The sequence below is a fragment of the Meleagris gallopavo genome, chromosome 5, assembly GCF_905368555.1.
Source record: "Meleagris gallopavo chromosome 5, MGAL_WU_HG_1.1, whole genome shotgun sequence".
NCBI classification, from domain to species: domain Eukaryota; kingdom Metazoa; phylum Chordata; class Aves; order Galliformes; family Phasianidae; genus Meleagris; species Meleagris gallopavo.
This window is the reverse complement of record NC_139408.1, coordinates 4049110-4076491: the sequence shown is the minus strand read 5'-3', so window position 1 is coordinate 4076491 and position 27382 is coordinate 4049110. Positions and strand designations below refer to the sequence as shown.

Below are 27382 nucleotides of genomic sequence, written 5' to 3'. Positions count from 1 at the left end.
CTCGTGAAGTCTGCTGCTTAAAATTATCCTGCTGACTTGTCAGAAGAATCTGTAAATGTGTATTTCAGGCACAGAGTGGGCAGAATCTCTTATCACTGAAAGGAAATAGAAGTTCTGTAACTATACAATAAAGTTTGCACAGACTTCTTGTGCCACACTGTGTTTCCTTTTGCACAGTCTGAAATTGCAAGGAGATACGCTACACATGGCAGCAATAGTATGGTTTTCTGAGAGTTTTATTCCAACTGCTGAGAGAAAGATTGAGACAGGCCACACAGTGGATCTCTATTATAAGATGTAGTGACTTGAGACTAGTTCTAGGTGAGTTAGTTTGGCTCCTACAGCTCCACTTTATGCATGGTACTCACAGTCCATTGTGGCAAAGTGTTTCTGGTGCCTGATCTACATTGGGAATTTTTGCACTGCCAGATGTGGGTTGTGGATGTTAGGCAGTCATACTAGGCTGTCTTAACTTACTTAACATGCTGCGTAGACTTCTTTAGATTTAGTTTTAGGTTTTTTTTTTTAGTTTCAGTTTTGACCTGGGGTGTTGAAACAATTTGGTTCAGAAGTACGCCAAAAAACAGGCTCATGTATGACAGGAAAGCACAGGACCTTAAGGTAGTTTCACAACAGGCTGAACAATGAAGAGACAGAAAAGCATTTAAACTAAACCAGCTGTATAAGAATAATGTCACAGAGGAGATGAATAATACTGGAAGCCAGTGATTTCTGCTCAATTCAGAAACTGCTCATTGGAGATTGAGTTGGTGATTCAGTAAGTGACGTGGCCAAATGGGAAGGTGACGGTCTCACCTACAGCTGTAGGTGCCTGTGGATTACTTGGATGAATGGGGAGATTAAGGACAAGTTATTGAGTTTAAGGGAAATGCTCTCTGTTCTGCAAGAAATGATTTCTACCTTTCATTGTTCCTATTCGTTTTCAGAAGATGGATGATATATGGAAACTGCTTTCTAGCCAACTCCTCTGAAGAGATGCTTGCTTTTTTTTCAGTTACTTGCTAGGCCTCAGTGTTGCTTAAGATAGTGACTCCAGTTTGTTTAAAATAGAGAGGAAAACTGGATTTTGCTTAAAATGTCAGTCTTGTGTGAGAACTTATCTTTAAGAGAGGTGTCAAATCTCACTGTTAATACATAAATGTCTACTTCTTTCAAGCCTGTGGTTATTGCTGTGTAGGGGACTGTCACAGCCTTAGAGCAAGGATTTCTAAAGATATTTCTCAATGGCAGTTGGGTAGTTAGGGCATCTTTAGCACAAGTCTACTGCAGTCTTGTAAGAGCTCTATTTGAAACAATTTCAGTGAGATTTTTCTTTGACAGATCTTAAGATCTTTGAAGTTGAGGATCTCAAGCTTTAACAGGGGGTCAGAATAAAGGATGCTTTAAGTACCATGTTCATACTTGCCTCACCATTAGTTTCATTAAACTCTTCCACAAAAAGAAAAGAAAAAAGCCTTGAAAGATCTTGATTGCTGCCTGCCTTCATTTGTTCGTTCCATTCTCACAAAAGGTCAGAGGATACCAAGCTGTATTAAAAGACAGAGAAGATCTTCACATTGCAAGCTCATTGCCATGGATCATTTCAAGCTTTACATAGGTATTATGGATATATATGCAGAAGGTTGCACAAAATCTTCAGGTTCAGTCAAATCAGATGAATCAAGTTATAAACTGAAAAATACTGGTTGCTCAGCCTAAATAACTTAGTGGTAGAGGCTCTTGCAATGGGAAGTGTCTTATCTCACAGAATCGCTGTATGGGTGGTTTTGTTGCACAGACATAATTAAAAGTTAAGATTGCTTATGATTTCAGTAGTGATGAAAGTCGGAACCAAAATAAATGATCAGGAGTGTTAAGGGTTAGCATGTGTACAGAGTGTTCTGTAGAGCATGTAATGAGCTTTGTTACTTGGTAGCGGGTCAGTATAGAAGTAGGGATTTTTTGTTTGTTTGTTTATTTTCTCCTATTCCGTGCTAGCAAGCTTCTACAGCAGTTCTGCTGAATTCTTCATTTTTTTCTTTTTGGACAAAGCTCAGGATTTAGCAAAGTCTAATAAAAATGCTGGAAGGGGATCATAATGCATTCAGTTTTGTCCTAATCAAACTGCAGTGGCACTGTGTAGTTTACTTGCATTCAGCTAAGCGTGATAAGAGCAAGGTGATGCAGCTGAGTCCCACAGACAGCTTCCTCCAGGCGGCTTGTAGGAGAGGACAATGGTGAAAAAACATCAGTCATCTTATATCTATGTGACATTGATTAATTGTTCAGAACTACCTTTCTGTTACTTGGTTGCAGTGCTGCTGCTTAGTTCAGCCCTCAGAAAAGATTGTTTAGAAAGGCAGATCTAATGTGGTTACTGCATGAAAATAGCTGAGAAAAATGCTTTGTTTCAGAAATTGTCATATAAACACAATCTGAGAATTCTGATCTGTGAAGTCAGCCATATTTTTTGAAATTATATTTAGATCTCTGCTTCATTCGTTGTATTGCTTTGTATTAAAATGTTTTATGTGTCAGGACTTCAGTCTGGGCTGATTTAAGTCACAGAATTTTAATTCTGCTTGTAGAGATTCTTTTCTTCAGTCTATACAGTTTCAAAAACCTTTGGTATTACGGAACTTTAACACAAAGTAGTGAATTTTGCTGTGCATTTCTGAAAATGTTTTTATGTTCAAACTAGCTTAAATTTTCCCACTGAAGAGAAGCTATAATGCTTTTTTTCTCTGACTTGTTCTTCTACCAGGGAAATCTGTCTCTGTAAACTATGAAACCATTTTTGCAATTCTTTTTTCAGCTCCTTAGCAGGTCACAAACAGTAGCTTTTAAAATCATGGTAAGAAAGCAACAATGAGTGTGGTGGGCGTGAGGCATGGAAGTGAATGGAGCAAGGACTAAAAGAAGAGTAGCAGAGAATGTAATGCTGTGGACTTTGAGCATTGAGTTTTCCAAATTAAGGTGTGAAATGTCGGAGTGAATTTCCTACATGCTTGCTAGTATAACTGAAAGTACAAGCCTTGTTAAGAACTGAAAATAAATGGGGATTAATTTTTACTAATATCCAGAAGCAGCAATCTTCACAAAAGTTGTGACATTGAGATATCTGCTTGGTAAGCTCATTTAAAATGTGACTAAAAGTCCCTTATAGGTAATATTTCCTTAGGATATGAAGCAACATTTGTAATTGTGGATTTTTTAAATTGACTTAGTAGAATATTGACTGATGTGTAGTTTTCTAAATGTAAAAAGAGTGTAACTTGTAGGTTGGTTGTAAAGCTTGAGCCAGGCTATTGAAACAGCGTTTGTCATTCCTGAGTTTTCACAAGAACTTATGCATATAAGTCTGAGGCACAAATGACCTTTTGAATACCTGAATGAAAGCCATTGAATAAATTCTTGTAGACCTCAAAGTCAGTGTCTTGCTTGAGCACGTGGTGGGTCAGCCGAGACATAAAGCATCTGTATGACTCAACACCTCAACCAGTTAACTGTAGATGGTTAGGACTGTTGTTTAGAGCTTTGAAAACATAAAGGAAACCTTTGTAGACCCTGATTAATTGAGAGCAACTTCTCATGCAAGATAAACATACTTAATGCATCCGTCCTCTTAGCATACATGATACAGTAATGCAAGCATGTTAATGTTTGTTTGTTTTTTTTTTTAATTCATTCTTGCAGGAGAGGCCTTGAGGGGAAAGATAACAGTCCGCAAAAACAGAAAAGATCCACGGTCCCTCGTTATAACCCTTCTGGTCAAGGATGTAAAGCAGACCTACAGTCTTCAGTGAAAGTTCTATGTGTATAGCTATGAAAAATGTCCTATTTAACTGTTAGATTTAACTGTTGGTAGCTATTTCTGAAAGCCAAAAATGGTAAACTCGTGGAACTTTGTATGTGTGTGCACACAACAGTGTGATAAGTGTACTTAAATGTGAGAGAGAGGGAGTTTTGGAAATTTTGAATTGAAATTTTGGATGCTCTAATTAATGCAATTCTTAGCATTAAAGAATAAGAAAAAAAAAGTATATATATATTTTTTTTTAAATAAGGAAAAAGCAGTTAAATGTTGTGCCACTGCAGCTCAGCAGTAGCTAGAAAATCACAATGAGAATAAATTTGGAATTCCAATACAGGCTTGCAGCACCAAAGATTTTATTTTTATTACAACTCTGTGAATAAAAAGTCGTATCACATTTCAGTTACATTAATCTAAATAAATGATCTGAGTGTGTTTTATAATGCAGTTGCCTGTTTCCTTTTTTTCCCATTTAATTGGATACTCTTTTATCTGTCCATTGATGGCTCATTTATTTATGACTAAGGTTTTTTTTCTGTATTAGCCTACTGGAGCATGGGTGGGTGGAATTGTATATTGTTGCAGCTTTAGGAAAAAATGCTAAGAACAGTTGCTGCAACAGCACATTTGGTTTGACTGGTTACAGAGATTGAATGTGAAGTCAAAGATTGATGTGTGTGTCGTGATGTTTAAACACACTTGGTTCAAACACTAGTGTAGTTTAACACTAAACTGTTAATGTGCTTGTGTTGTATACCAATATTTATACTGAATGTTGATTCAAAAGCCATTTCAGGAAGCAAAGGTGACAGTGTTTTGCTAGTTGCCTCTGAACTGCTGTTATAAAGTATTTTGTTTTGTTTTGTTTTTTGAAGGACTAAGAAACAGAGATTCTTTGCCTTGGACTCTGCTCCACAGAATTTGAGTAACTAGATATTGTAGTGTGGGAAATTCCTTTTTTTTTTTCTTTTTTTTTTTTGCCTGTAACTAAAGGTTAGTAGAATGTTATCAGTGATTATGCCAATTTGGCAAAAGAGTGGAAGTTTGTATTACAGAAGCTGAAATTCTCTTGCAAGGCAGCACTTTTTTCACACAGTGAAATGTGTATTGGGAGGAAACTACAATTAGTACAGTGCTACCACATTTTTAATTGTAAACAGCCTTGTAGATTTCTGTGCCATCTCAACACTATTTCATTCTCTCTTGTGGAAACACACAGCTTACTCGTCTGCATCCAAATCGTTTTGTGTGCTTGGGAGGACTGGGGACTTTTTCCTGTGTGAAAACTAATGAATTACCATTAAAGCCTGAAATGTCCTGATTAGATGTTCAAGATCTCAGCTCATCTGTGCAGCTTAATGAGAATGTTCAGTGTGTTCACTTAGACTGGTTAATTCATTTTAATAGCCTAAATAAGGGCTTGACCACCAAAAGAATTTAAACCTGTATTGACACCTTGGCTATTGTGTTCATCTAGTAATGAATGCATTATTCTACTGATGTTTAGATGCCTGTTTTCTGAAGTGAGATGGCACACAACTGACAAATTCTATATATTTTCAGGATTTTGTTTTCAAGGTAGGCTTTACTGTAAAAATAAATGAGACAATTGAATAAAAAATAAAGATGGATGATTTATTTCACAGTAGTATTTGACAAGTGTGAGCACACAACAGTGATATAGTTGATGCATAGGTTTCTGTGACCTGCCACCATTTTTCTAGTTTGGTAACATACATTCCTTTCAAAAATAAGTTGTTTGTTTTTGTTAAAATGCTTGGAATGAAACTCAAACTGTTCCACTATGCAACTGGTCTAGTATTAAATGGGGAGGTTGGTGGCTCTGCATGTGGCAGGGGAGTTGGAGATTCGTGATCCTTGAGGTCCCTTCCAACCCTGGCCATTCTGATGTGAAAAATTGATCTTGCAGATGAAATTTTAGCAGTTAGCTTTGAACTGATAAAGGAGTCTGTGACATAGTTATCAGTGTTAGGCAGTAAATGTGAAGGGTAGGAGGTGCTGATTTTGTCCTCTGCTGCAAGGCGTTGTAGAAAGGCAATTTATTGACAGACTGAGTGAAGCTGTCATAGGGTGGATATTCACAGCACTGTGGCAATCAAGCTGTAAGCATATACATGTGAATTTGGTGCATAATTTACTGTGAGAGTTTCATGCGCATGTTAAGTTTTGTGCTTTAAACATGACTGAATTTTGAGATATTGGACTCTAATCTTGCAAGGTTCCTTCTAACTTCAATTTTTCAGTGAGTCTCCAGATTTTGTAGAAATGTAGAGTGTGTTTGTATAAATGTTGAGATAGAGAGCAAGGAAGAAAAGGAACAGAAATGGAGAGCAGTATAAAGGCCTTTAAAGAGTTGTTGATCTTTGGTAGCAGGGGAGAATAATGAAAAAATAGTTAATTTTTAAAAGGAAAAAGAAAATGTTAGCTTTGATTAAAAAACAAACAAAAATGCATCAAGATGAGGAGATTTGGTCATTATGTCTTCCAGGATCAAAGAGTAGGAGGTGGACTAAGGAGGAGTTACACTGTTGAAGCAGCATGACCAGTGCATGTCCAGATAGCCAGCAGAAACAGATAAAGCTGAATGCAAATCACTTGGAATGCAGAGATGGAAGACTAAATGGTAATAATTGTTAAGAATTAGGGCACTGTTCGGTATTTAGATTTGAAAAAATCAATTTGAAAGATTCTCTTCTAATACCATTGTTTTTTGTCACATTTGGGACTAGATATGAGGGAGATGTGAATGATGTTAACAAACATAACAGTTAAGTAGCATGACTAAAAGGCAGATTGATGCTACTGTGATAAATCCATTGCTGTTTCAAAGAACTTCCAATACACGTGGGTGAAAATTGATTCAGTAGGCAGCATCACACGGCATCCTGTGGAAGGAACCAATCAATTATAGGTGGCTTTTCTCAACCCAGGAATTGGATTGTACAGGATTTATCTAAGAGCACAGTCAGTTATTTATCTTTTCTAATCGTAATTCTGAGAATTCAATAGTTTAGGAAATGGGATCAGTAAACACTCTTTTTGAAGAGACTAATAAATCGGAGGCAGAAAAGTGACAAGTAACTTCTGGGAGTAGAATTCATGCAGTCTGAGATGATAATCCTTTATCCTAAGGCATATGATCAAAGGTGCAAATGAAGGTGTTACTCTTTGAGCTAGAGTTGCAGTACCGTACATACTTCTGTGCTTCTGAGGACAAAGGTGCTGTACATACATCCTCTTTCAATTCCATCTATGACATCATGATTCAGCCCAGATGCTATCCTAGTTGTAATTCTAGAAATGTACAGACAATCATTTGTCTGTCATTCACATACTGTTGTTTTTTTTTTTTTAAATGGGTTAGTCATAGTTTCAGACAGATATACTACACTAAATTTTTGTGTACCTGTATTTGAAAAAGAATGAGAAGAAATTGTAGAGAAGCTGAATTTCACTGATGCTTGTCTGTCAGACCAGCTGAAATAAAATGAGCTAATTTATCTCATAGTATTTCTCTTCTTAGTAGCAACTCATTATATCTTTTCCTGACAAAGAAATAACAAATGAATGTGTCCTGTGGATTATATTTGTCTATATTTGAAATTCAAACTTGGCATTTATTTGTCTGCCTCTCTTTCCTTGAGAATTTTTTCTTACCTCTTTTCCCTCTCCTTCCTGCATACTGAGATGTACAAGTGCAATTTTTAATTCATGTAGCAAGCCCCACTTCTGGTTGGATGCTGTCTTGTTTATACCACTCAATCTTCCTCTTGTGTTTCTTGTGCTACCTTAAAGTATTCCCTTATTTCTGATGACTGAAGTTTCCTGAAGACTCTGACTTACCCAAGTCTGTCCCATTTGCAAGACTGCTTCCATTCTCACCGTAGCCTCTTGCATACAAAAGGGTCAAAAGGGCAATTTATTCTCGAGAGATGCAAAAAATTGTGTACAAATGTAAGCTTTGCTTTAGCGATCAGCAATACTGATGGAATCAGTACAGACTGTGTTTGATCTGCAGCTATGGCAGAAACAGAATGCTGATGCAATAAGTCATGTACAGATGAGGGTTGATACAGGTTTTGGCCCTGGAACTTATGAATTAGTTATTGTTGCTAACAGAGAACTGCTAAAGTGTGCTGAAATAGAGAAGTGATTTAGTCTGTGATAGGCAGGTAGGAGGATATATATAAAAAAAAAAAAAAGGCAATACAAAGATCCATAATTTCAGTTCAGTGATCAGATGTATGAAGTATATCTCCCTCCCCTCAAATAACTAAGGAATTGGCATACAGTAAAGGGCAGATGAATCCATGATGGTAATAGCATGTCTGTTTCCCAACAGGATGAAAGTTGGCCTTTCCCCTAACTGTCAGTGGCTGTCAATTGGAAAAGATGTTTGCTTGCCAAACTACAATTTCAGCTAGGAATAGCAAGTGTTAGTGTCATGGAAATGTTTACATCTGTAAACATCGTAATATATATGAATATACTGTAAGTGCTCTGAAATCTTCAAGTTTGCACTATGCATTTTCAAAATACTATATACTAATAACAATCTTTATAGACCAGTACTATATTCAGTGAATGTTTTGTAGATAAGATAACTTCTGCAAAATAACTCTTTGTAACAAGAGAAGCCCATATCAGGAAAGCAGGATTTACATGTTAGGGAAGGCTTTGTTCCGTGTTAACTAGTGTGCAACTGTTGCATTTGTCTGGAGATCCCCCAGCACCAAGAAGATAAGGGAGACCTGTTTGTATCTTGAGAACTGCAATGGAATGTTCTTACTGTTGTAAACAAGTAGAATATAAATACAACTGCTTGAGATCTTAACCTGTCAGCAACATGATTTGCTGGGGGAACAATTAAGTATTTTTTGATTAATAAGGCTTAATCTTGCTTATTTCATGTTTTCTTGTGGTTAATATTGAACATGAAATCAATGTCTGCATGTGGTTAGCGTTTTTGTCCACTGTTAAAACTAATAGGTGAGTTTTAACATTTGAGGAATGTAGTCTGGCATTTTAAGCAAGATTCCTGAAAAATTGATCATTTCTGATATTCAGTAATTAGTTTGCAAGTTAATAACTCTGGAGGTTATAAAGTGCTTTGGGCTATTTGAGCTAGCAAAGTGATAGGCACCAATATTGAGGAAAATATTGCTTTACTGAAATAGCTTTAATAACCCATAATTATTTTTATGCTTACTCTCTTGAATAGGAAATGGTTTGGGTTAGGGAGGGAGAGGGGAGGAAAGCTTGTTTGGTGATAAATAACAGGATTTTTGGTGGTTTTTTTTTTTTTTTTTTTTTTTTAGATTAGGAAAGTATGTCCTGAGTACCGCTGAGGACAATGAATCCAACCTTTTTCCCAACTAAAAATCCTCAAATATCAATCTTCATTCATGCTTAAATGCTTTATGTTATACTTAGCCCAAGGTCAGATGTGTTAAATTGACTGGTGATTCTTAAAAGTTCTTTTAATATTCATATGAAACTGAAGATTGGCTTACATTCTCTTGTCTGCCTATCTGTGTCCTGAAATCTGTTTGCACACTTCAACATAAATACTCCATCTGAAAAAACTGTTGATGCTTACAGCTCCATTTCCACATAGATGCCAAACTACAGGTTTTTTCCCTTTTGGTGATTTGTTATTTAATCTTCCTTGTTTTCTGTAATGCTTTTAAATGTTTACTTATCTACAGTGTAAACCTCATCCTGTTTGTACCCATCAGAGAGCAGGTAAGCAAGAAAAACAAATGCTCCTGGTCCTACCGAATGTCTCTTTTGTGTGCATCATGCTGAGGTCTCTAATAGGATTTTTTCATGTGCACCTTAGTTTGAACCTCTGAATTCTCTTTGGTGGAGCATGCTATAATGAGATAGCTCCAGCTTCTGTGATCCAGATAAAAGCAAACCTTAAACTGCAAGTAGCTAAAGGTCTAGAGAGGATTCAGAAAGCTGGTTGGGAAGATATGACTGCCAACTTGAAAAGGAGTAAGCTGTTAGTTTTTAAGACTTTTTTTATTCCAGGAAATTTTTTATGGTGTATTTTATAGTGCTTGGAGTTCCCTGTAATGACTTGTAACTTTTTTTTTTTTTTTTTTTTTTTAATTCCTGAGTTGAATTTTTTTGTGAAAAAAATGATGTATTTATCAAGCATAGTGGAATGTCACAAACTAAGTCTGACTGACTTTCTGGAAGAATTAGAAAGAGCCCACAGTTGTACAGGAAAGGAAGCTGAAGATTAAAAGTTGAAACTAACAGCTTGGATGAAGATGAAGGTGATGACAAATTGTTTTTTAGAAATCAGATTTTGTGTGTAATATGTTCCTGCTTTTACGACACTAATGATTGACTGCACAGCAATGGAATTTAAGGGTTCTTGAAGGCAACTGAAAATAAATTCAAGTCCTGTGCACATCTCCTGGTGTGCAGGCTTCCAAAGAAACATCAGGAAGTTTTTATTCTCTTCTGTTTATGCAGACTGTAACAGGTGTTAATACCAATAAAGTACAATATCCAGTTAAAAGACAAATATTGTATTGCATGACGAGACAAGGGAGAACATTGAAATAGTTCATAGTTAATGCTATGATCATGACAGAGAGTTTGTAGAAGGATTTATTTGGTTAAAAATGTTTAAGAAACTTATTTAATTGGACTGGAAAAGAATCTGAGTATATGGTTCAGTTTCCAAGTTCTTTATGTATTTTAAATATTTACTATTTGATATATTATTTGACCTTGTATAAAATTCATAGGTAGATGATCAAATTTGCAATTAAAAGCAAGTTCTTAGTGGTGATTTACTATCATAGACAGGAGAGACAAAGAGCACACACGTCGTGATAACATGGAGATTAAGTTCAGTTGGTGGAATATTTCAGAAGACCATCCTTTCTCCATATGTGAATCTGTAAGTAGTGATCTGTTGCTTTATGTGCACCAGCAAGTTCCGAATTTTTATTTACTTGGCTACCTCTCATATGTCAAAATGGAAACAAATTTTGCTTATATGCCTTTCTAAATGTCAAGGGTGTTAGTTTCTTTGACTTAAGAATGCATCTAGGTTCCAGTACTCCCTGGACTCCACCATGATAAGTGAAAAAGACTCTCCCAATGAAAGAATTGTACCATATAGCAATCAACTTACAGATTTATAACGTTTCTATTCTGTTCCCATAACAATTAGCTGAACTGAAATGACTCCTAATGACAGCAATAACAAATTAAAGAGGAATAAAGCTTACTCAGCATGTTAATTCTGCTTTCCACTTGGGTGCAACTCAAAGCAGAAACAGTGACAACAAAAATGTCCCATGGAAAACTAGCAAAGTAAAGCTATCTTTCCACAAGTGAGAGCTACAGCCCAAATAAAACAATTCTTGGATTCAATTGGCAGATGCTAAAATAATCCTGCTTTACATGGTTGTTTGGGGACTTTTCTGATTTTTTTTTCCTTTCTTTTTTTCCTTTCTTTTTTTCCTTCTAAAGAAAGCTAGGCAGAACTGAGGATGCCAATTTTTGTTCTCCTTACCACTCTGGCATCTTGAGATGTGTTACAACATACATGAAATGATGGGCAGATTTTTCAAAATCAGCTTGCATTAACTGAGAGACATCTTTACACTACAGTAATATGTAGTGAATAACAAGGAATGGTGATATGGGTGATTCAAGTACCTTGAAGATGTTCATATTTGGGAAATTTCCATGGGCAAAAACGCATCTTGAGTATCATGCAGTATTACCAGAATGTAATCTGTGCTATGTAGGCTTCTCTTCATGTCTTCCCACCTGGCTTTAAATTGTATCCACATTAGGAGGTGGTTTTCACACTATGTAAAAATATTATATGACCTATGTATCTGTAAAACAGGGAAGTTCCTCTGGTACTGTCCAAACAAATTATTACAAATTTGCAGTATCTCTTCAGTAGTCTCCAGTACTCCTGTTAGCAATAGTTCTCATTAAATATTAGTTTTAAGAAGAACTATTTTTAACTATCCAGTGTGTTTCAGTGTGCTTGGGTGAAAAGTGTTGGAGGTGTGCAAGGTCTACTGGTGGGAGGTGCACTGAATCTACAGACTCTGGGTGGCATGTATCAATGAGAGCTCCCTAGAAGTAGTGTCGCACCAGTCTAGATAATGATGGCTTAGATAATTAAGCCTGAAACACAAGTAGGATTCAGTAAGTAGAATTGGACTTTGATTAAACTATCTGATGGGTTATGCAAAAAGAGGAGCAGTGCAGAGAGGGAATTTCCTAATAATATTGACTTCTGTCACAACACTGGACACTGTTGAAACAAAGTCTACTCAACTGGAAAATTGGATGTGAGAAGAAGGACTTCTCTGCAACTCACATGCTTGCCTGCTTGAATTAATATGAAGTCTTACTCTGAATACTGTTCATTTTGAAACCTATGTGTTTAGAGCGTTCACAGCTGTTTCATCTATTTGAGCCCTAAAGTATATTTAGCTTAGGTGATAATAAATACCATGCAGTGTCCCCAGAGAGGGAAATGATGCTCTTGCAAATTGATTTGAATGCAATTTTGACCACCTTCATGTTACCAGATAGAAATGTCATCAGACTGTGCAACCTAGTTGGAGCTTGGTGGCCTCTTTTTTTCTTTCTCCCCTCTGTCACCTAGAGTGGACCAACATCTCTTGGCAGTAACAGCAAGGAGCAGCAGGGAACGCTGCCATCTGAGGAAAATGGAAGGAGAATGGTTTCATGAGAATATGCATGTGCCAGAAAGCTTAATGATGTCAGAAGTAAAGAGTATTAAGGAAAATATGTAAATCTTTTTTGCTATCAAACCATTCAGTTATGATTTTAATTTTTTTTTTTTTTTTATCTGCTGAAACAGTTCTTTTTTGCAAGAGTTCATTTTTCTGAAATGCCTAAAGGAAAACCCTTTTGTGGTATCTTAAGTGAAAAACAACGTTTTTGACAATCAAGGTAAATAGTTGTCAATATTTTTGGTCATTTTTGGACTCTCCTGCTCCTCTGGTATCTGTGTATGACAACAATTTGCTATTGTTATGTAGCTGCCAAGAGCTTTAAAAAGAAAGAATGAGGTGAGATAACACCTGAAATGCCTGGGGTAAAACAGAGACTTTTTTTTTCTTCTTCCAAGTATGTTGAAAAGGGAAGCCTTTATTTTTATATGCAGTTTAAGATTGCTTTCCCTAAAATAGATTTCCTGAAAATTATTTCTTAAGATTAAGTGGATCTGTGCTTTAATCATTTGCTTTAATCATTAAAGGCCTCATGCTATTTCTCATCTTCCTATATTAAAATGAATACGGGCAAGGTGACAGGTATTGTAATGGCTATATTAAAGTCTGAATTTGTGATGCCTTCTAGAATGCATTTTGATTCAAGATTTCAGTCAGTGCTTTTGCTTTGAAAGTTAGGTGCAATGTCTAGCAAAGGAATCTATCATGGAGTAAGGGTTGTGGTTCAGACCATTCTTTGATGGAATTTTGTTGCTCACACACCGTTTTTTTTTTCATTGTTTTTTTCCAAATCAGATGTTTCATGCCTGATTTAGTCATCCATATGACAGTTAATTATTCCTGAAGTAACTGAGACATTACTGAAGGCAGAGAGCTGTCAACAGAAGAATCGTAGCAAAATCAACCCTCGAAGACCATCTTATGGTTACCTTATTTGTTTGCCATCTGAAATCTCTGCTTCTGTTAGTGGGAAAAGTAAGCAATGGTTGAACTATTATGACCATCTCATTGTTTCCCTGTGCCACTTAAATTCATTACCAGCAGAGAATTGTCATAGTAGTCTACAGAGTTGGGAAAAGGCATTCAGTAAGCTTATAGGAGAGTTTAATAAGGTTGGAATAAAATGTTCCTCTTTCATATGCCTGCCACAATCTGTTTTTCCTGAGTTCTGCCATTGCTCCTGAGACCGCTCTGTGCTTGAATGTTTTCAATAACTTCATGTGTTTATACATTTTGTTATAGCCCTGCAAACAAAATGGAATTCATTCCCATTAGCTAGCATGCCCAGCTACTGGATTACCGGTACTAAAAGCCTTGTTTTTAGTAAGCCATTGCTAATCAATCTCTTTTTCAGCAGAGTTGGTCATTGCCAGAGATATTTTTAAAGCACTAGAGCATACAGATCCTTTGGAAAAAAGCATGTATTTTAAAATGATCTTCCACACCTGCATTCACTCTACTTGGTATGTGCAGCTTTACGTTATTTGAGGAAGAAGAGGCAGACTTCTATAGTCAGACTGTTTGATTTGTTTGTTGGGCTTTTTTTCCACATTAGACAATATTTAACCAATCTGTTTGAAAACAGTGGAGTGATTTCCCTTGTTACTCTGGCTTGGTTGCTGACTTCTGGATTAGGAAAATCCTCTGTAGAATGCAAACTGTTTCCATTCCCGGGAGCAAGTGAGCAAGCCCAGGTTGCTGTATTTTGAGGAAAAGGGGCAGAATGCCAAGGCAGCAAGCAGGCACTCCAGAATGGGAGTGACACAGCTGCAGCAAGAGGGGCAGGATCCAAAACTAAGCCTCAGTAATGAGAGGTTGTGGATGTCCCCTCCCTGGAAGCACTCAAGGCCAGGCTGGATGGGGCTGTGAGCAACCTAGTCTAGAGGGAGGTGTCCTTGCCTCTAGCAGGGGGTTGGAATTAGATGATCTCTAAGGTCCCTTCCAATCTAAACCATTCTATGATATGATTCTATGATACAGTGGGAAGCAGAGGACCTTCCAGACCATATAGGAGACTGAGTTAGCTTTCTTACTACCAAGGGTGATCTTTAGAGAAGCACTTTGTTCTATGGAAAGGTAGATGTTGATGTAGGAGTTTGGGGGCATCTTTCTATTAAAAGTGGAGTCAATGCAAATTCTACTGCTGGATCTAAGCACCTTCCCTTTCAGGATTATTTATGCTTACCTAATATTACATCAGAACTTTGAGCCATACAGGGGTTTCTCAGCGTGTAGAAATTTGAGCTTATGAAATATTCTCCAGTGGAACCTTTTGATCTGCGATTATGATATAGAAAAGTGTGAGGAAGCTATAATAATCTATCTGAATTTATAGAGGCACATCAATTTCAGTACCTGAACTTTAGTTGTGATCTGAGCATCAAACTAAGACTGAGACGCGGTACCTGAGGTGAATATTAAGTCTTAGGCACTGCAGAAATGTTCAAAGATATCTGTAGAGTGGAAGTGTGGTGAGATTCACTGAAACAGGCAATTCTACAGTCTAGAACATATGCTTCTATATGAAATGAGGGCAGGCTGCCATATGTGGTCTGTGCAGAGCACACAACAAAGCTTAGTCCAGAGGTATAGAATCAGAGTTGCTGATATTATCTAATAAAACAAGAACCAGAATTTTTTCTTAAATCTGTACATCACTTCTCATCCTCATCAACATGACTAAATAAAATGATCATAAGAGGATATTTGATCATAAGAATATCATGAAATTGGACATAGGAAAGGCCAAAAGCATTTTAATCAACCAACAGGAACAATGATAAAACTGGTTCTTGAATACTGGGCTTGTGTAGGGTGATGAAAGGACTGTGTGTAGAAAAAGAGCAAGGATAGGAGAACAGATGGATTTGTTACGTGCTTTTGTGCATGATGTATTTTCAATAGATAGCCGCAGTATCTCTCTTCTGCTTGCTCTTCTCTGCTTTGCATATAGAATAAAATCCTAGGTTGAGTTGATCAAATGCAATTTACCTTTTCTTTTGAACTGAAGTTGAATAAAGGAAAGGGGTCTGTAAGCCAAGCTCACAGCAAGAGCACAAATGGTAGGCAAAGTTAATGGGAGACAAAAAAAAAAAAAAAAAAAAAAAAAAACAAAACAAAACAAAACAACAACAAAAACACTCTCCTGAAACTTGGTATAGTAAGTGTCTCGACTTAGAACTCAATATGGTTCATCAAAACATCACTAGACCCCATTACATTTTCCAGTGCTTCACCTCTACAAGACTAATTTCATTTTCCTTTTGCTCCCTAGCAGCTTCTTGCAGTGTACATGAAGAAGTTATTTTTCATGATCTGAAACAGAAAAGAAAGTATAAGCTATCACCTGGAGGATTTCTACAGGAGTTACATGTGAATCTGATAGAAGGCCAGCTGTAGATTTTACAGATCACACTTAATCTTTGTAGTACATTGTTTGGACTGGGGTTTGCACTAGCATGCTTTGCTCTGGCTTTCTTCTAGTTTTCTGGGATTTGAAAGGGACATAAAAGTTGCCAGAGGAGTTAATATTTTTGTGATTCTACGTAGAAGCTCTCTAGACTCAGTGTTTGGTGAAAATATCAAGCAGGTATATGTCACTTTCTCGCCATGTGTCATGTCCAGTCACCTCTTGTCACAAGGTCTGAGGTTTGCAACAATTCTTTGTTACCTTGCTAAATTAAAAATCAGATGAGGAGATGTTGGGTGTCCTGATCAAACACTGCTGACCACCAGCTGACATTATGGGCTGTTGGTAGTTCACAGAATATCTATTCAGAAAAGAATAGTGCTGTCTTGCAAATGCTTTTGCTACTCCTTGCAGAGAGCAATTGTTTCCAGCCTGTATGTTGGTCTGGCTTTGTTCTTCCTTGTATCTGACGTATGCTTAATTTCTGTCTCCATCAAAATTGCATTGAAGTGTATGCTTGTATGCTCCTTCATTTTCTTTGGAGGTTCTTTGTTCTTCCTCAGCATCAGGGCTATGTGATACTTGGATTTTCCTCTGTCTGCTACAGACCAAACATTTCTTTATCTGAAGTGAAACCACTAATAATTGTCAATCCCAGCAGGAGGCTGGAGGAAGAAATGTCTGGTCAAGTTCTGTGAAATTCTCTGGGTTCAAGTATCCAGACATCAAAATCAATTTTGTCTGTCTAAATGTCATTGCTAGAAGTTGAGTAATGATGTGTTTCTTGAGGATGAGCAGATTGGGTGGAAAGAGATGGGAGCCTCACTCTAGATCCAAGAAGTTTCTGTTCATTTTGTTTCAATTATAAAGTAACAACTACTACTCTGAAAAATTTCCTCTGACATAGCAGAGACGAGAATAATGACACTGAAGTAATTGGTTTGTCCAGGTGGATATATTGCATACATCTATACAGGCATGAACTGTCTCTGGTCTTTGACCAAATAGCTCACCACAGTGTAATACCCAAACTTGAGTGGCCATTTTATATTTGGTGGCGAGAATGGTGACATCAAAAGAGAGTCAGCAGCCCCCCTGTATCTCCTCGCCTGGCCAAATCCCACAACTATGCTGTGGGAATGGTAGGTTATCCTCTGATTTTTAGATGTACTCGAAGAGAACAGGGGGGTAAACTAGCAGAGAAAGTAATCTTAAGCAGTATATTGAGAGGAGAAGAGTGGGGGAAAAAGTCTTCATAGTATCACCTAATGAACCACTATAATTGAAGTCTATCATCCAAAAAGTTCCAATTCTGTAGTAAGGATATCTACACATGCTTAGATGCTAACATTTAGCATATGTCCTTAATATACAAGTCTCCAACAAAGCAGAATTCAGTGTGGTAGCTTGTTTGCTTAGAAACTACACAAGACCATGTGCTGGGTCCTGGCCTGCATTAGAAGTAGTGTGGCCAGCAGAAATAGGGGGGTAATCATCTCCCTATATTCAGCACTGATGAGGCCACACCTCATGTATTGTATTCAGTTTTGGGCCCCTTGCTACATTGAGGCCCTAGAGTGTGCCCCGAGAAGGGCAACGAAACTGGTGAGGGGTCTGGAGCACAAGTCTTATGAGGAGTGGCTGAGGGAGCTGGGATTGTTCAGTCTGGAGAAGAGGAGGCTCAGGGCAGACCTCATTGCTCATCAACTGCCTGAAGGGAGGTTGTGATGAGGAGGGGTTTGGCCTCTTCTCCCAGGCAACAAACAGGACCTGGGGAAATGGCCACAAGTTGTACCAGAGGAGGTTGAGATTAGACATAAGGAAAATGTTTTTCTCTCAGAGAATGGTCAGGCACTGGAATGGCTGCCCAGGGAGGTGGTGGAGTCGCCGTCCCTGGCAGTGTTCAAGAGGCCTCTGGATGAGGAGCAATGAGATCTGGTTTAGTGCTTGTGGTACAATGGTGATGGAAGGATGGTTAGACTACATGATCTTGTAGGTCCTTTCCAACCTTGTGATTCTATGATTCCAAGGGGGGGCTGAAAGTAATCATAACCTCTTTCTTGTGCAACAAGGGTATATTACATTGGTTGTTGAGCCGACACTTTTAAAAGTTAGTATTATCTCTCATCAGAACAATTAGAAGTTCAGCTGAAATATTGAAACCATTCAAATATCTGTTAATTAAAAAAAAAAAAAAAAACATTTACAAGCATCTACTTCTGTCTTTCACAAATAATGTGATTTTGTTTTTCTTTCATGGTTTTCTTTGAACTGGGAAATATATATACATAGAGGTATGAAACCAATCACCGTAACATTTTTTTTCTTATTAGGGTTACATCAAGGAAACAAATGGAAAAAGGGAAACAAAATAACATCTGTTAGCTCTTTTGTGAAGTTCTAAAAATGGTAAGCTTTTGGGAAAAAAAAAACAAACAATAAAAACTAGCTAGATGTTGGAGTTATTTTCCACTGCTGCTGTTAGAACAAAATACTACTTTAAAGTAAAGAAATAAAAATGGAGAAACAAACATCTAAACATAGCAAAAACACCCACAGAGGAGGGAAACAAACCACAAGCAAAGATTTGCTTTAGGATAACTTTAGGATAACTTCTTAATCTTCTGCTGATTCGTGTCTGCAGTCTTACCACTGATGCCATAGGCACAATACACAGTCATGCATACTCTGACATGGAAAATATTAGATATTTTAGACAGTGTCCCCTTCAGTAGCCTCTCTGTGCAGAAGTACGTGGCAATGGTCTACCAGCCAAGCTTGAGTCAGTGGGAATTCTGTCCTTCAGCTGAAGAACATTGCTGAGTTGATAGTAAGTGCATGTTGTTACATTTAGTCAACTGTTACCTTGGACAAACTTCAAGGTTTTTTTTTTTTTTGTCTTGTGCCCTGCACTCAAGATGACTCATAACCTAATACTGGGATCTGTACAGAATTGGCTGTTGGATTTTTTTTTTTTTTTCCTACCCTGCATCTCTGAGGAATCTGATTGTATTGATTCTGATTGCTTCCTAATGATGTCCATGTATTTTTGGATCAAGTATTAATCTCTGATGTCAGTGTAAAATGGTACAGTGAAGGGAGAATGCCAATAAAGTCAGGTCATCTGATGTTCTGTACAGAGGACAAGAAATAAATGAATTCCCTGTTTGGAATGGAGGTGTTTAATGCCAACGCACTAAAAAAAGCTGAAGTTTTGAGGAAGGTTTTCTAGCACTATGATGCAATTTGGAAACCATGGTGTGGATTTACCATTGCACAATGGCCTCAAGACAGTCATTTGCCTTGCAGCATTGTTATTTCTAGAGACATGAGAATATGTAATAAGAACTGATTCATAAATGGGTTTTATACCAATTCCTCTTTCTCTCTGTTAAGGCTTGAAAGATTTTCTTTGGAGCAAGTGGGGAGGATTGAACTTGCTTCGTTGAACTTGTGAAACCTTATCCTGGCTGCCAGCATAACAATAGCTTATACTCATGCATTTGCCTAAAGTTAAGATGACTAATACCTTTAAAAGTTACTTACATAATTTTTTTTTTTTTTTTTTTTTTGCAAGAAAGAGCAAGAGGGGACAGAGTGGAGTGTACGACCCATGTTCACTCAGATTGAAGCCTGTGGTAGAGCTCAACTCCGAATTCATGTTACCCTTAAGTTTTTCACTGGTTTTATCCATCTGCTGCATACACCGGTCCTGTTTTGTCTGTTTCTTTAGTTGGAGAAGTGATGGTATTTGGCTATGTTTTAAGTTCTTTGCAATATGGTATAAAAACATCGGTAGATTGGACATGCAAGTCTGGCTTCAATTTTCCATCCTTTTAGATAGTGGATCGCTTTGAATTTTTAATATGACTAAAACATTCGGTGTATTTGGAACTCAGTCTTGAAACTGTCCAGAATTCCAGATGAACCATAGGAATCAACAAAGTGTCATTTAAACAATGAATCTCATTTCTTAGGACAGCAACATCATCCTAATTACTTTGAGGTTTGTACTCGAGAGAATGGCTAAACCTGATTTTCATAGATAGAACAGACTGGTAGAAGCTTTCTTGCTTTTGTAGTTATTTTTAAGCAATTACATGCCTTTGTTTTAAATCTAATTCCCTAAATTTAATGAACTGGTTGTCTTAGGGAATGAATAGTAATTTTTTTTGCTGCCAATATTATTGGAGTCTTCTCTTCAGAACTGAAGCTGAAGGTATGTTGCAATTCAAGCCTAGTTCAGCATGACCAGAAAAAAAGCGTTGTGCCATTAGAGATCATGGGTCTGCTCTCAATGAAGTGCAGATGTGACGGGTTTATGTAGCTTTGACTAACAGCTGAGAAGCCTGTGAGTAACAGCCGCATGTGTACAAGCTGTAAGCCAGATTCTCTGCTGCGATGCCAGCCCCTTTGAGCCATCTGACAGTGTAATGAAGCTGAAAAGTGGCTGTGTAATATATCCCTGTCTTCTGTTCCTCAACTGTGGGGTAGTTCCCAGCTGCCACAATGCTGGCATACCTGTCTTTCATCCAAGGTTTGGACCCAGACTGGGGCTCTGCCTGTCCTTACACGGGCTGCCTACTAAGGTGGATGTGATTAGGGGAAGTGTTACCACTAATATATTCCTGTAGATATCTTTCAAGTAAGAGTTCAGGACAGAGAGTTGGTACTACATCTTTTTAATAGAGTAGCACTATCTGAATATCCACCCTAGTATTTATTCTTCAGTCAGAATGAAGGAAAGCTAGATTTAACCCGCAGCCTCAGAAGCTTGCTGCTCTTAGGAATGTCTTACAGACTACTTGCTGATTCAGGTTTACATCCCAACCTGATGTAAATCTGACTGTAAATTAACATGGTGAGCAGATGGATTTCTTCATTTGGCACCCCTATAGATGAAAGCATAGGATTTCCCCCCCTCCTTCTCCCCCCCTCCAGTATACAGGGATCACAGTTGACTCATTATCTCTGTGTGAAGATTGCCATGATTCAAATCACTTTTTGGGGGAGGTTTCCCTTTTCATGGTGAACAAGGGAAAATTAAGTATCTTCTATGAGAGAACACAGAAAAAGTTTAAGGCTTTTTTTCCTCCATTAAGTTAGAAACTCTAAAGATCCAAATAACAATCAGGCTGTGCCTTGTGAAACACCAAAGCAATTATGTTAGTGTTTGAGTGCTTTTTCTTAAAATTGGACCACACAATGTATTGTCCCACAACCTCACTGCATTTCATCAGTACTGTTTTTGACCTAACAGTTAAAAGTAGAAAAAAAAAAGAAAACACAAAGTGAAAAGTGTTAGAGTTGACCTTATTTGCTAGTATCTGATGTATTTTCTGTGGGACGTTTGTGGCATCCTCATTCTCAGCACTAACCCTACTAAATATGCATTTGTGCAATTAACAGGAACTCCTGATCCCAGTGTTAAGCACCATTAGTTCCAACAGAGGTGTTTGTATCTCATTGTGATGCAAGGACAGGTCATTCTTACCTGGCTCAGAGGGATGAGCTCAGTGACCAGGCTAGGGGTAAACCTGGAGTCCACTGTGGCACTACTAAATCCTTGGGTAAACCAGGGGAATATATTCAGACCTCTAAATAGCATCTGCTTGGTGATTTCCATTAAATAAGTTTGTCGTTTGTTTGTTTGTTTGTTTGTTTTTCTTTTTAAAATTTTCATTTATGTATATTTATTTGTTTTTTGATAAAGAGATTGGTGGGCTCAAACCTGTGTTTATTATGCCCTAGATTGGCCTGTGGTTAGGGAAACTGTCTGGACGAATGAAGAAACATGCATGTATGGGTTAAATAGCTGTTAGGAGCATCAATGCCTGGCCAGTGGTGCAGAAATTTCCTCCAGATGCTTCTGTTTCTCCCCCCTCCCCCCCCACCTGATCCCCCTTTCTCTTCACTTCGATTATTTACAGTGATCTAGGCTGAAGGAGCAAAATCTCTCTGGAAACTGGGTGCTTGTCGCAATGAGGATGCACGACTTTGGCAATGTGCTGAAAACCCAAGGGCCATCCAGTGAGTTATCCGGGTTAAAGCGAATGGAGAGGAGAGCATCAAAAAGTGGATAGTAGAGCCAGTAGTGAGCCTGAGGCATATCACGGGAGAAAATTAACAGGTAATTATCGCCTTAAAGATTTTTACGGTCTCTTCATTATTTGGACGTAATTAACTGAGAAAGGGGAAATATTGCAGCCTGATAAGGTTCTTCGGCTTAAGGAAGGGTCCATGGGAAGGGTTCTGCATGGAAGACTGTGTTCAGCTGAATTAAGGCTATAAAAATAATCTACGTCCGGTTAGAATTGAAAAAGAGGAAATTGGAGATGTATCACTTCGCAGGATGCTGCAAAGTGGTTTTGGTTTTTTGTTGTTGTTGTTGTTGTTCTGAGTTTGATTGCTCAAAGCTGCGGGAATGCAACGCTATTTCAGCTTTGCATTACGCATCGCTGTAGATGAATTATTACAATGGTTGCCACCATCGCTGTTAGATATATGCGTAGATATTTAATGCACGCAAACACATCAGCATTGCCGCGTTGCCCAAAGGGGGAACATCTCCACAAGATTTGGGAACGGGGGCGGGTTAACTCCCCAGGGATCGGTGCCAAGGAGCGGGTGCGCAGACACGGGAACGGCTTGGCACTGCGGCTGCAGCCATCCAACGGAGGCAAACTTGGCAGCGGACTTGGCAGGGGAGGGGGAAGGAGGCAGATGTCGGAGCAGCGGCTGAAGCCCGAACGGGGCTCAGAGCAGGGCTGATAGCTGCGGGCTGTCCGCCCGTCCGGGGGTTGCTGAGCGGTGTAGGTTTCGCCGCCGGCTCGCGGAGTGGCTCGGCTTTTCCGTAAGGAGAGGGAGGAGGGGGTCTCCCCTTTTTGAGAGGTGCTGGACTGCGTTGCTCTGCGAGTTTCCCTCCGAACCTTCGCTGCGGAGCTCGGTGAGAGCCTCCGAGTCCTCACCGAGCGGGGGAGGCGGTGGGAATCGAGTGAGGGGGCCGGGGCCTGCTAATGGGAGTAGAACCTCGATCTCACGTTGCAGTGCTGAGTGAGAAGGGAAAGAATATCACTTAGAAAAGAGTGAATTAATTGCATCAAATCATCTGAAAACAAAACAAAACAAGCAAACAAACAAAAACCCCCAAAAGTCAACCCTCTGGTTTTAGAAGAAGTTTGGAGCTGGTGCCTTGTCGTTTCGAGTTTGCTCCGTGCCCTTAGAGACACGAAGGACAGCCGAGCTGGCGGCCCCGCTCCGCTCCCGGCGCTGACAAAGAGACGCTCCCCCCGCCCAGCACAACTGCGCGCTGTGTGCCCCCAGTGCCGCACGCACTGGTACGGGGAAACATATAGAGTTAGGTGAAGAGAGGAGCGTAAAGCAACGCATGGAATTGTATGAGCATAAATATACCTCTATATGCTTACAGTTATACGCCTGAAAAGAGAAGGCAGGCACTCAGGCTTAAGTATGTTTTAAGCACCAGCAATGATCTATGTTGTAAAAACGCTTTGAAACTCTGCTCTAAGGTGAAAGATTTTTTTTATTTTTTTTATTTTTTTTTTTCCGCCTGGGAGACGCGACGCTCTTCCCTGCGAAAAGCTGGCTTTTCTATCCCCGGTCTCCTTTGCTTTCGTGGCTCATGGAAGAACACGCGCAGGTGAGTTTTTGCTGCCGTCCGCAGTGGCCAGGGGCCGCCCCCGCAGCCCCGGTGGTGAGCCGTGGTACCAAGGACGTGCGAGAATTGCGTTTGGTACACGAGAGCCCAGCGCAGCGCCCGCCCGTCCCACGCGTAGGTGCGCACCCCGCGTTGCTCACGCTGAAACAGCAAATAGTCTCGGGAGGAGCTGACGCTAGCACGGCGTATGCGGAGGGACAGCAGCTCTCCCTCTGACGTTAAAACAATTGAGAAGGTTGCTTAGGGAGTGTCCCGTTTTGCCTACGCGTTTTTATTTCTTCAGTGAGAGTTAAGGTTTCCTGCGCACAGTACGTGTCCCTTGCATAGAAAATAACACGAGAGATGATTACGGGTGGGTTACTTCGTTGGGAAAAAGATTGTGGCTTAACTTCTGGCTTAGAACGATGAGGAATCGTTCCCCAGTTCTCAAACAAAAAAGCGTTTGATGGGTGGGGAAGAACTCCTCTCACCTGACTGCAGTTGCTTTCACCTTGGCTCCCTCTTAAGTCTTATTAGGACAGTTTTGATGAAGGAGAATGGCTTACAGTGTGTATCGTTTTCATTTATTTAGGGGTGAGGTCTTCCCCCCGTGATGCACAGTAAAAGATAGGCAATGCAGTGTTGTGTGATGGTGCAAAGAGTCCAAGGAAGACAACTAAAATGTCTGAATGCTATATGCACAGTGAATGCCTCTCTCTATAAATAGATATGTGGCTATATATAGATAATTTTCCTATTTTTTCCTATATTTTAAATTTGGTTATAACGTGAAGTACAAGAATGGCAGAAAAAAAAAGAGAATAGTGGGTAGGGGGAGAGGTGTAGAAATGGGTGGTTGTTCCCCCTTCCCGCACATTTCTGGCTGCAGTACTGCGTGTTTCTCACGTTTCCCCTAATTACCAGAAAGAAAGTTCTTCCATGCTCTTGCTGGATTTGGTTTAGTAATCAGCCCCCATATGAGTCACACAGAACACGCAATCCCACTGCCGCATGAGTGACAGCTAGCCGACGCTCTGGCTTCTCGTTGTCCCTTTAAAACCTGAATCCAAGGATAATGATTTATCAAACTCTTATTATCACAAAAATGTCAAACGAAGGGCACCTTGCTATGCACTGACGCAAACCCAGTCTTTCCCACGGAAGTATAGAAGCTTTGCTCTGGACTGGGCAAAATCCAGTCCATCAATTGCCTGTACTGCAGCTTTTACTTCTACCAAGTCAATCCGTTGCTATTTAAGACGGGGTAAGCGCTCGATTTCTTTTCTTTGAAATTTGGAAGGACTGAAGGGAGGGGGGGGTTCGTGGTTGAATTTGGTGCTTGTGTTGGTTCTCGGCTACTCGTCCTTTGTAGCCAGGCAGCGATGCCGGGGGAGCTGTCCGCGGTGCTGGGGAGCTGTCCGCGGTGCTGCCCGTGGAACCGCCGCTGGGTGAAGGCTCCCGCAGCGCGGGGTAGGGCTGCTGCAGGGCGGTGGGTGCGCGGAGCGGGGAGTAGGGGGGGTAGGGGGAGCCGTCCGTACCGTGCTGGGGCAGGGAATGAACCCTCTCCCCCCCTTGCCCTGCCGCTACGGATCGGGAGATGAGATTATGGTGTAGATAACTTGCACGGAAAGCGCGACGGGTAGTTCCATGAAACCTCGCTGCATGTAGCTCTGAAAAGATGGTATGTTTTTTAAAGATAATTTTTAACAAAGAGAAAAGAGAGGGACCATCTGCGGGCTTCTTGAGGTAAAAGAAGAGACTGTGTTTTAAAATATAATTTTAGACTGATGGGAAAGGCAGGTGAATGGGAATGTCAGTACTCTGTTTAGCCTAGAGAGAATGTTTAAAAATAAACTTCAGAGGTGTGCAAATAGAAAATGTTAGAAAAATAAGAAGGAAAGCCATCTGTTACTGGTCATAATTGCTCTTTGGTGGTGTGGTTATTTGCCTGTATCGCTGCCTTGCTATTGGGTTTTGGAAGGTGGCAGACAGCTCAGAAATGCTCACTAGCACTATTTCACTTGTTTTTTAACATCTCTGCCTGCCTACAGGGCAGCTTGTCTATTGCCTGTATTAAAAAAAATAAAGGGGAGCGAGAAAAGCCAATGTGCATTGTTGAATGACAGAAAGGAAATGGGGCGTAAAATTAAAGAATCTTTCTACACTGGTGATAGGGAAGGGAGCATCCTACACTCGTGATATGAAACCTAACGAGGTCTGGCAGAGCAGTGCTGTAGAAACATTTATCTAAAACTCAAATTGCAGGTTTCCAGCCACTGTTTTTTTTGTTTTGTTATCGTTTCTGACTGTTTTCTCCGTCAGAGTGTTAACATTGAATGAGAGAGCAAGCAGAGGAACTGGGACACCTCGAAATTCGCCAAAGCTCTTTTTTTTTTTTTTCTCCCCCTAAATCCAAATTTTCTAGCGGGCACGTTTTGTGCCTGAGGAAAGAAATCAGTAAAATCTCTGCAGTCCGATCTTTTTTATTATTATTATTTTAATAAAATATGTGACATTGTTATTTCAGGATTATACCAGCCAAAGGGATATGAACAGGCAGGCTGTGAACAGTCCTGAAACAGTTCCTCCTGGACCAAATGAAGGTGCAGGAGTTGGAAGGATCAGCCCCGAAAACGAGCCGCAGAACGCCCCACTGCAACCCCCTGCCGCCATGGCTAGGCTCCCACGGTCGCTCTCCAACGACTACAAAACACTTCTCTCTGAAGAAACCAAACAAAATGATTTGGAGAGGACGAAAGTCGGAATCTGCAAGCTCAGCAGCACCCCGGTGCAAGCCAACTCCATGCTCCGGAGGGAATCTGCTGAGACCTTTCCGTACAAGCAAGTGGCCGGGGCAGCGGCTGCCGGGCAAGCTGTGATCCCTCACTGCAAAATTGCCGCTTTGCAAAGCACAGACGGGGACGGTAACCCAGCTCTGGGTAAGAGCACGCTGGAACAAAACAATGCCAAAAGCACCTGGGTGACCTTGAGCCAGAGCACCGTGGTACTGGGTACAGATGGCAACACCTCTGTTCTTCCTGGCAGAGTGGAGGGGGTAAGTTCCTCCTTGCAGGATTTCTCACCCCCCTGAGGGAATAAGAGATCATTTGGGGCTGAAGCTCTAATGGGAGCGGACCCGACAAGTAGGGGAGGGGGCTGCTTCGTGGGGAGGGGAAAAGAGAAAAGGGGAGAGAGAGCAGCAGATAAGCTGCTGTGCCGCTGATTGTCGTTAATAACGAGGTATCAATAGCTCTCGGCTCATTCCCGTGTGCTCGACGAGCCGTGCTCTCCAGGCACCGACGCTGCCTGGGAGAGAAGTTCCTTGTGCTCGTACCTGAGTCTGCCCCAGGAGAAAGAGCAGAGAAGGAAATTTGGGCATCCCTTGGCTCCGGCGGGAGGTCCTGCAGACTTCACAAGCTGTGCGCTCCGCGCACGAGGTGCCCCCCACCCGAGCTGAACGCCCCGGAGCCAAAAATAAGGCCAAAGAATCCAACCGAGACCCCAGAACGTCAGACTGTGCTCTGAGGTGATTGACATTTGCGAGGTGGGAGGCTGGGAAGGAGCATCCCACCCCCATCGTCCGTACCGACCTGCGGAGCCGGCTTTACCCTGAAAGGAGAAGTGGGGAGGCTTCGTTTCGCAAAAACGATTTTTAGTTTTCTCAGGGTAAAGGACTGAGCCTGCAGGGGCGGGCGGGGACCCCCGAGGGCACCTCGGAACTGCAACCG

The 27382-nt window shown here is 40.1% G+C and overlaps 2 protein-coding genes across 2 annotated transcripts in view; both read left to right on the top strand.

Moving 5' to 3' along the window:
* The window catches only part of PRMT3 (protein arginine methyltransferase 3), a 52288-nt gene extending 48031 nt beyond the window's left edge, over positions 1 to 4257 (top strand). The window contains exon 15 of the mRNA XM_031553396.2: positions 3697 to 4257. Coding sequence (XP_031409256.2) covers positions 3697 to 3806 — 110 coding nt within the window. The 3' untranslated portion in view covers positions 3807 to 4257. The remainder of the gene's footprint in view (positions 1 to 3696) is intronic.
* Positions 4258 to 25729: 21472 nt separating this feature from the next.
* Positions 25730 to 27382, top strand: part of SLC6A5 (solute carrier family 6 member 5) — a 29146-nt gene continuing 27493 nt past the window's right edge. Inside the window, exon 1 of the mRNA XM_031553395.2 lies at positions 25730 to 26709. Within this exon, the coding sequence (XP_031409255.1) occupies positions 26203 to 26709 (507 nt within the window). The 5' untranslated portion in view covers positions 25730 to 26202. The remainder of the gene's footprint in view (positions 26710 to 27382) is intronic.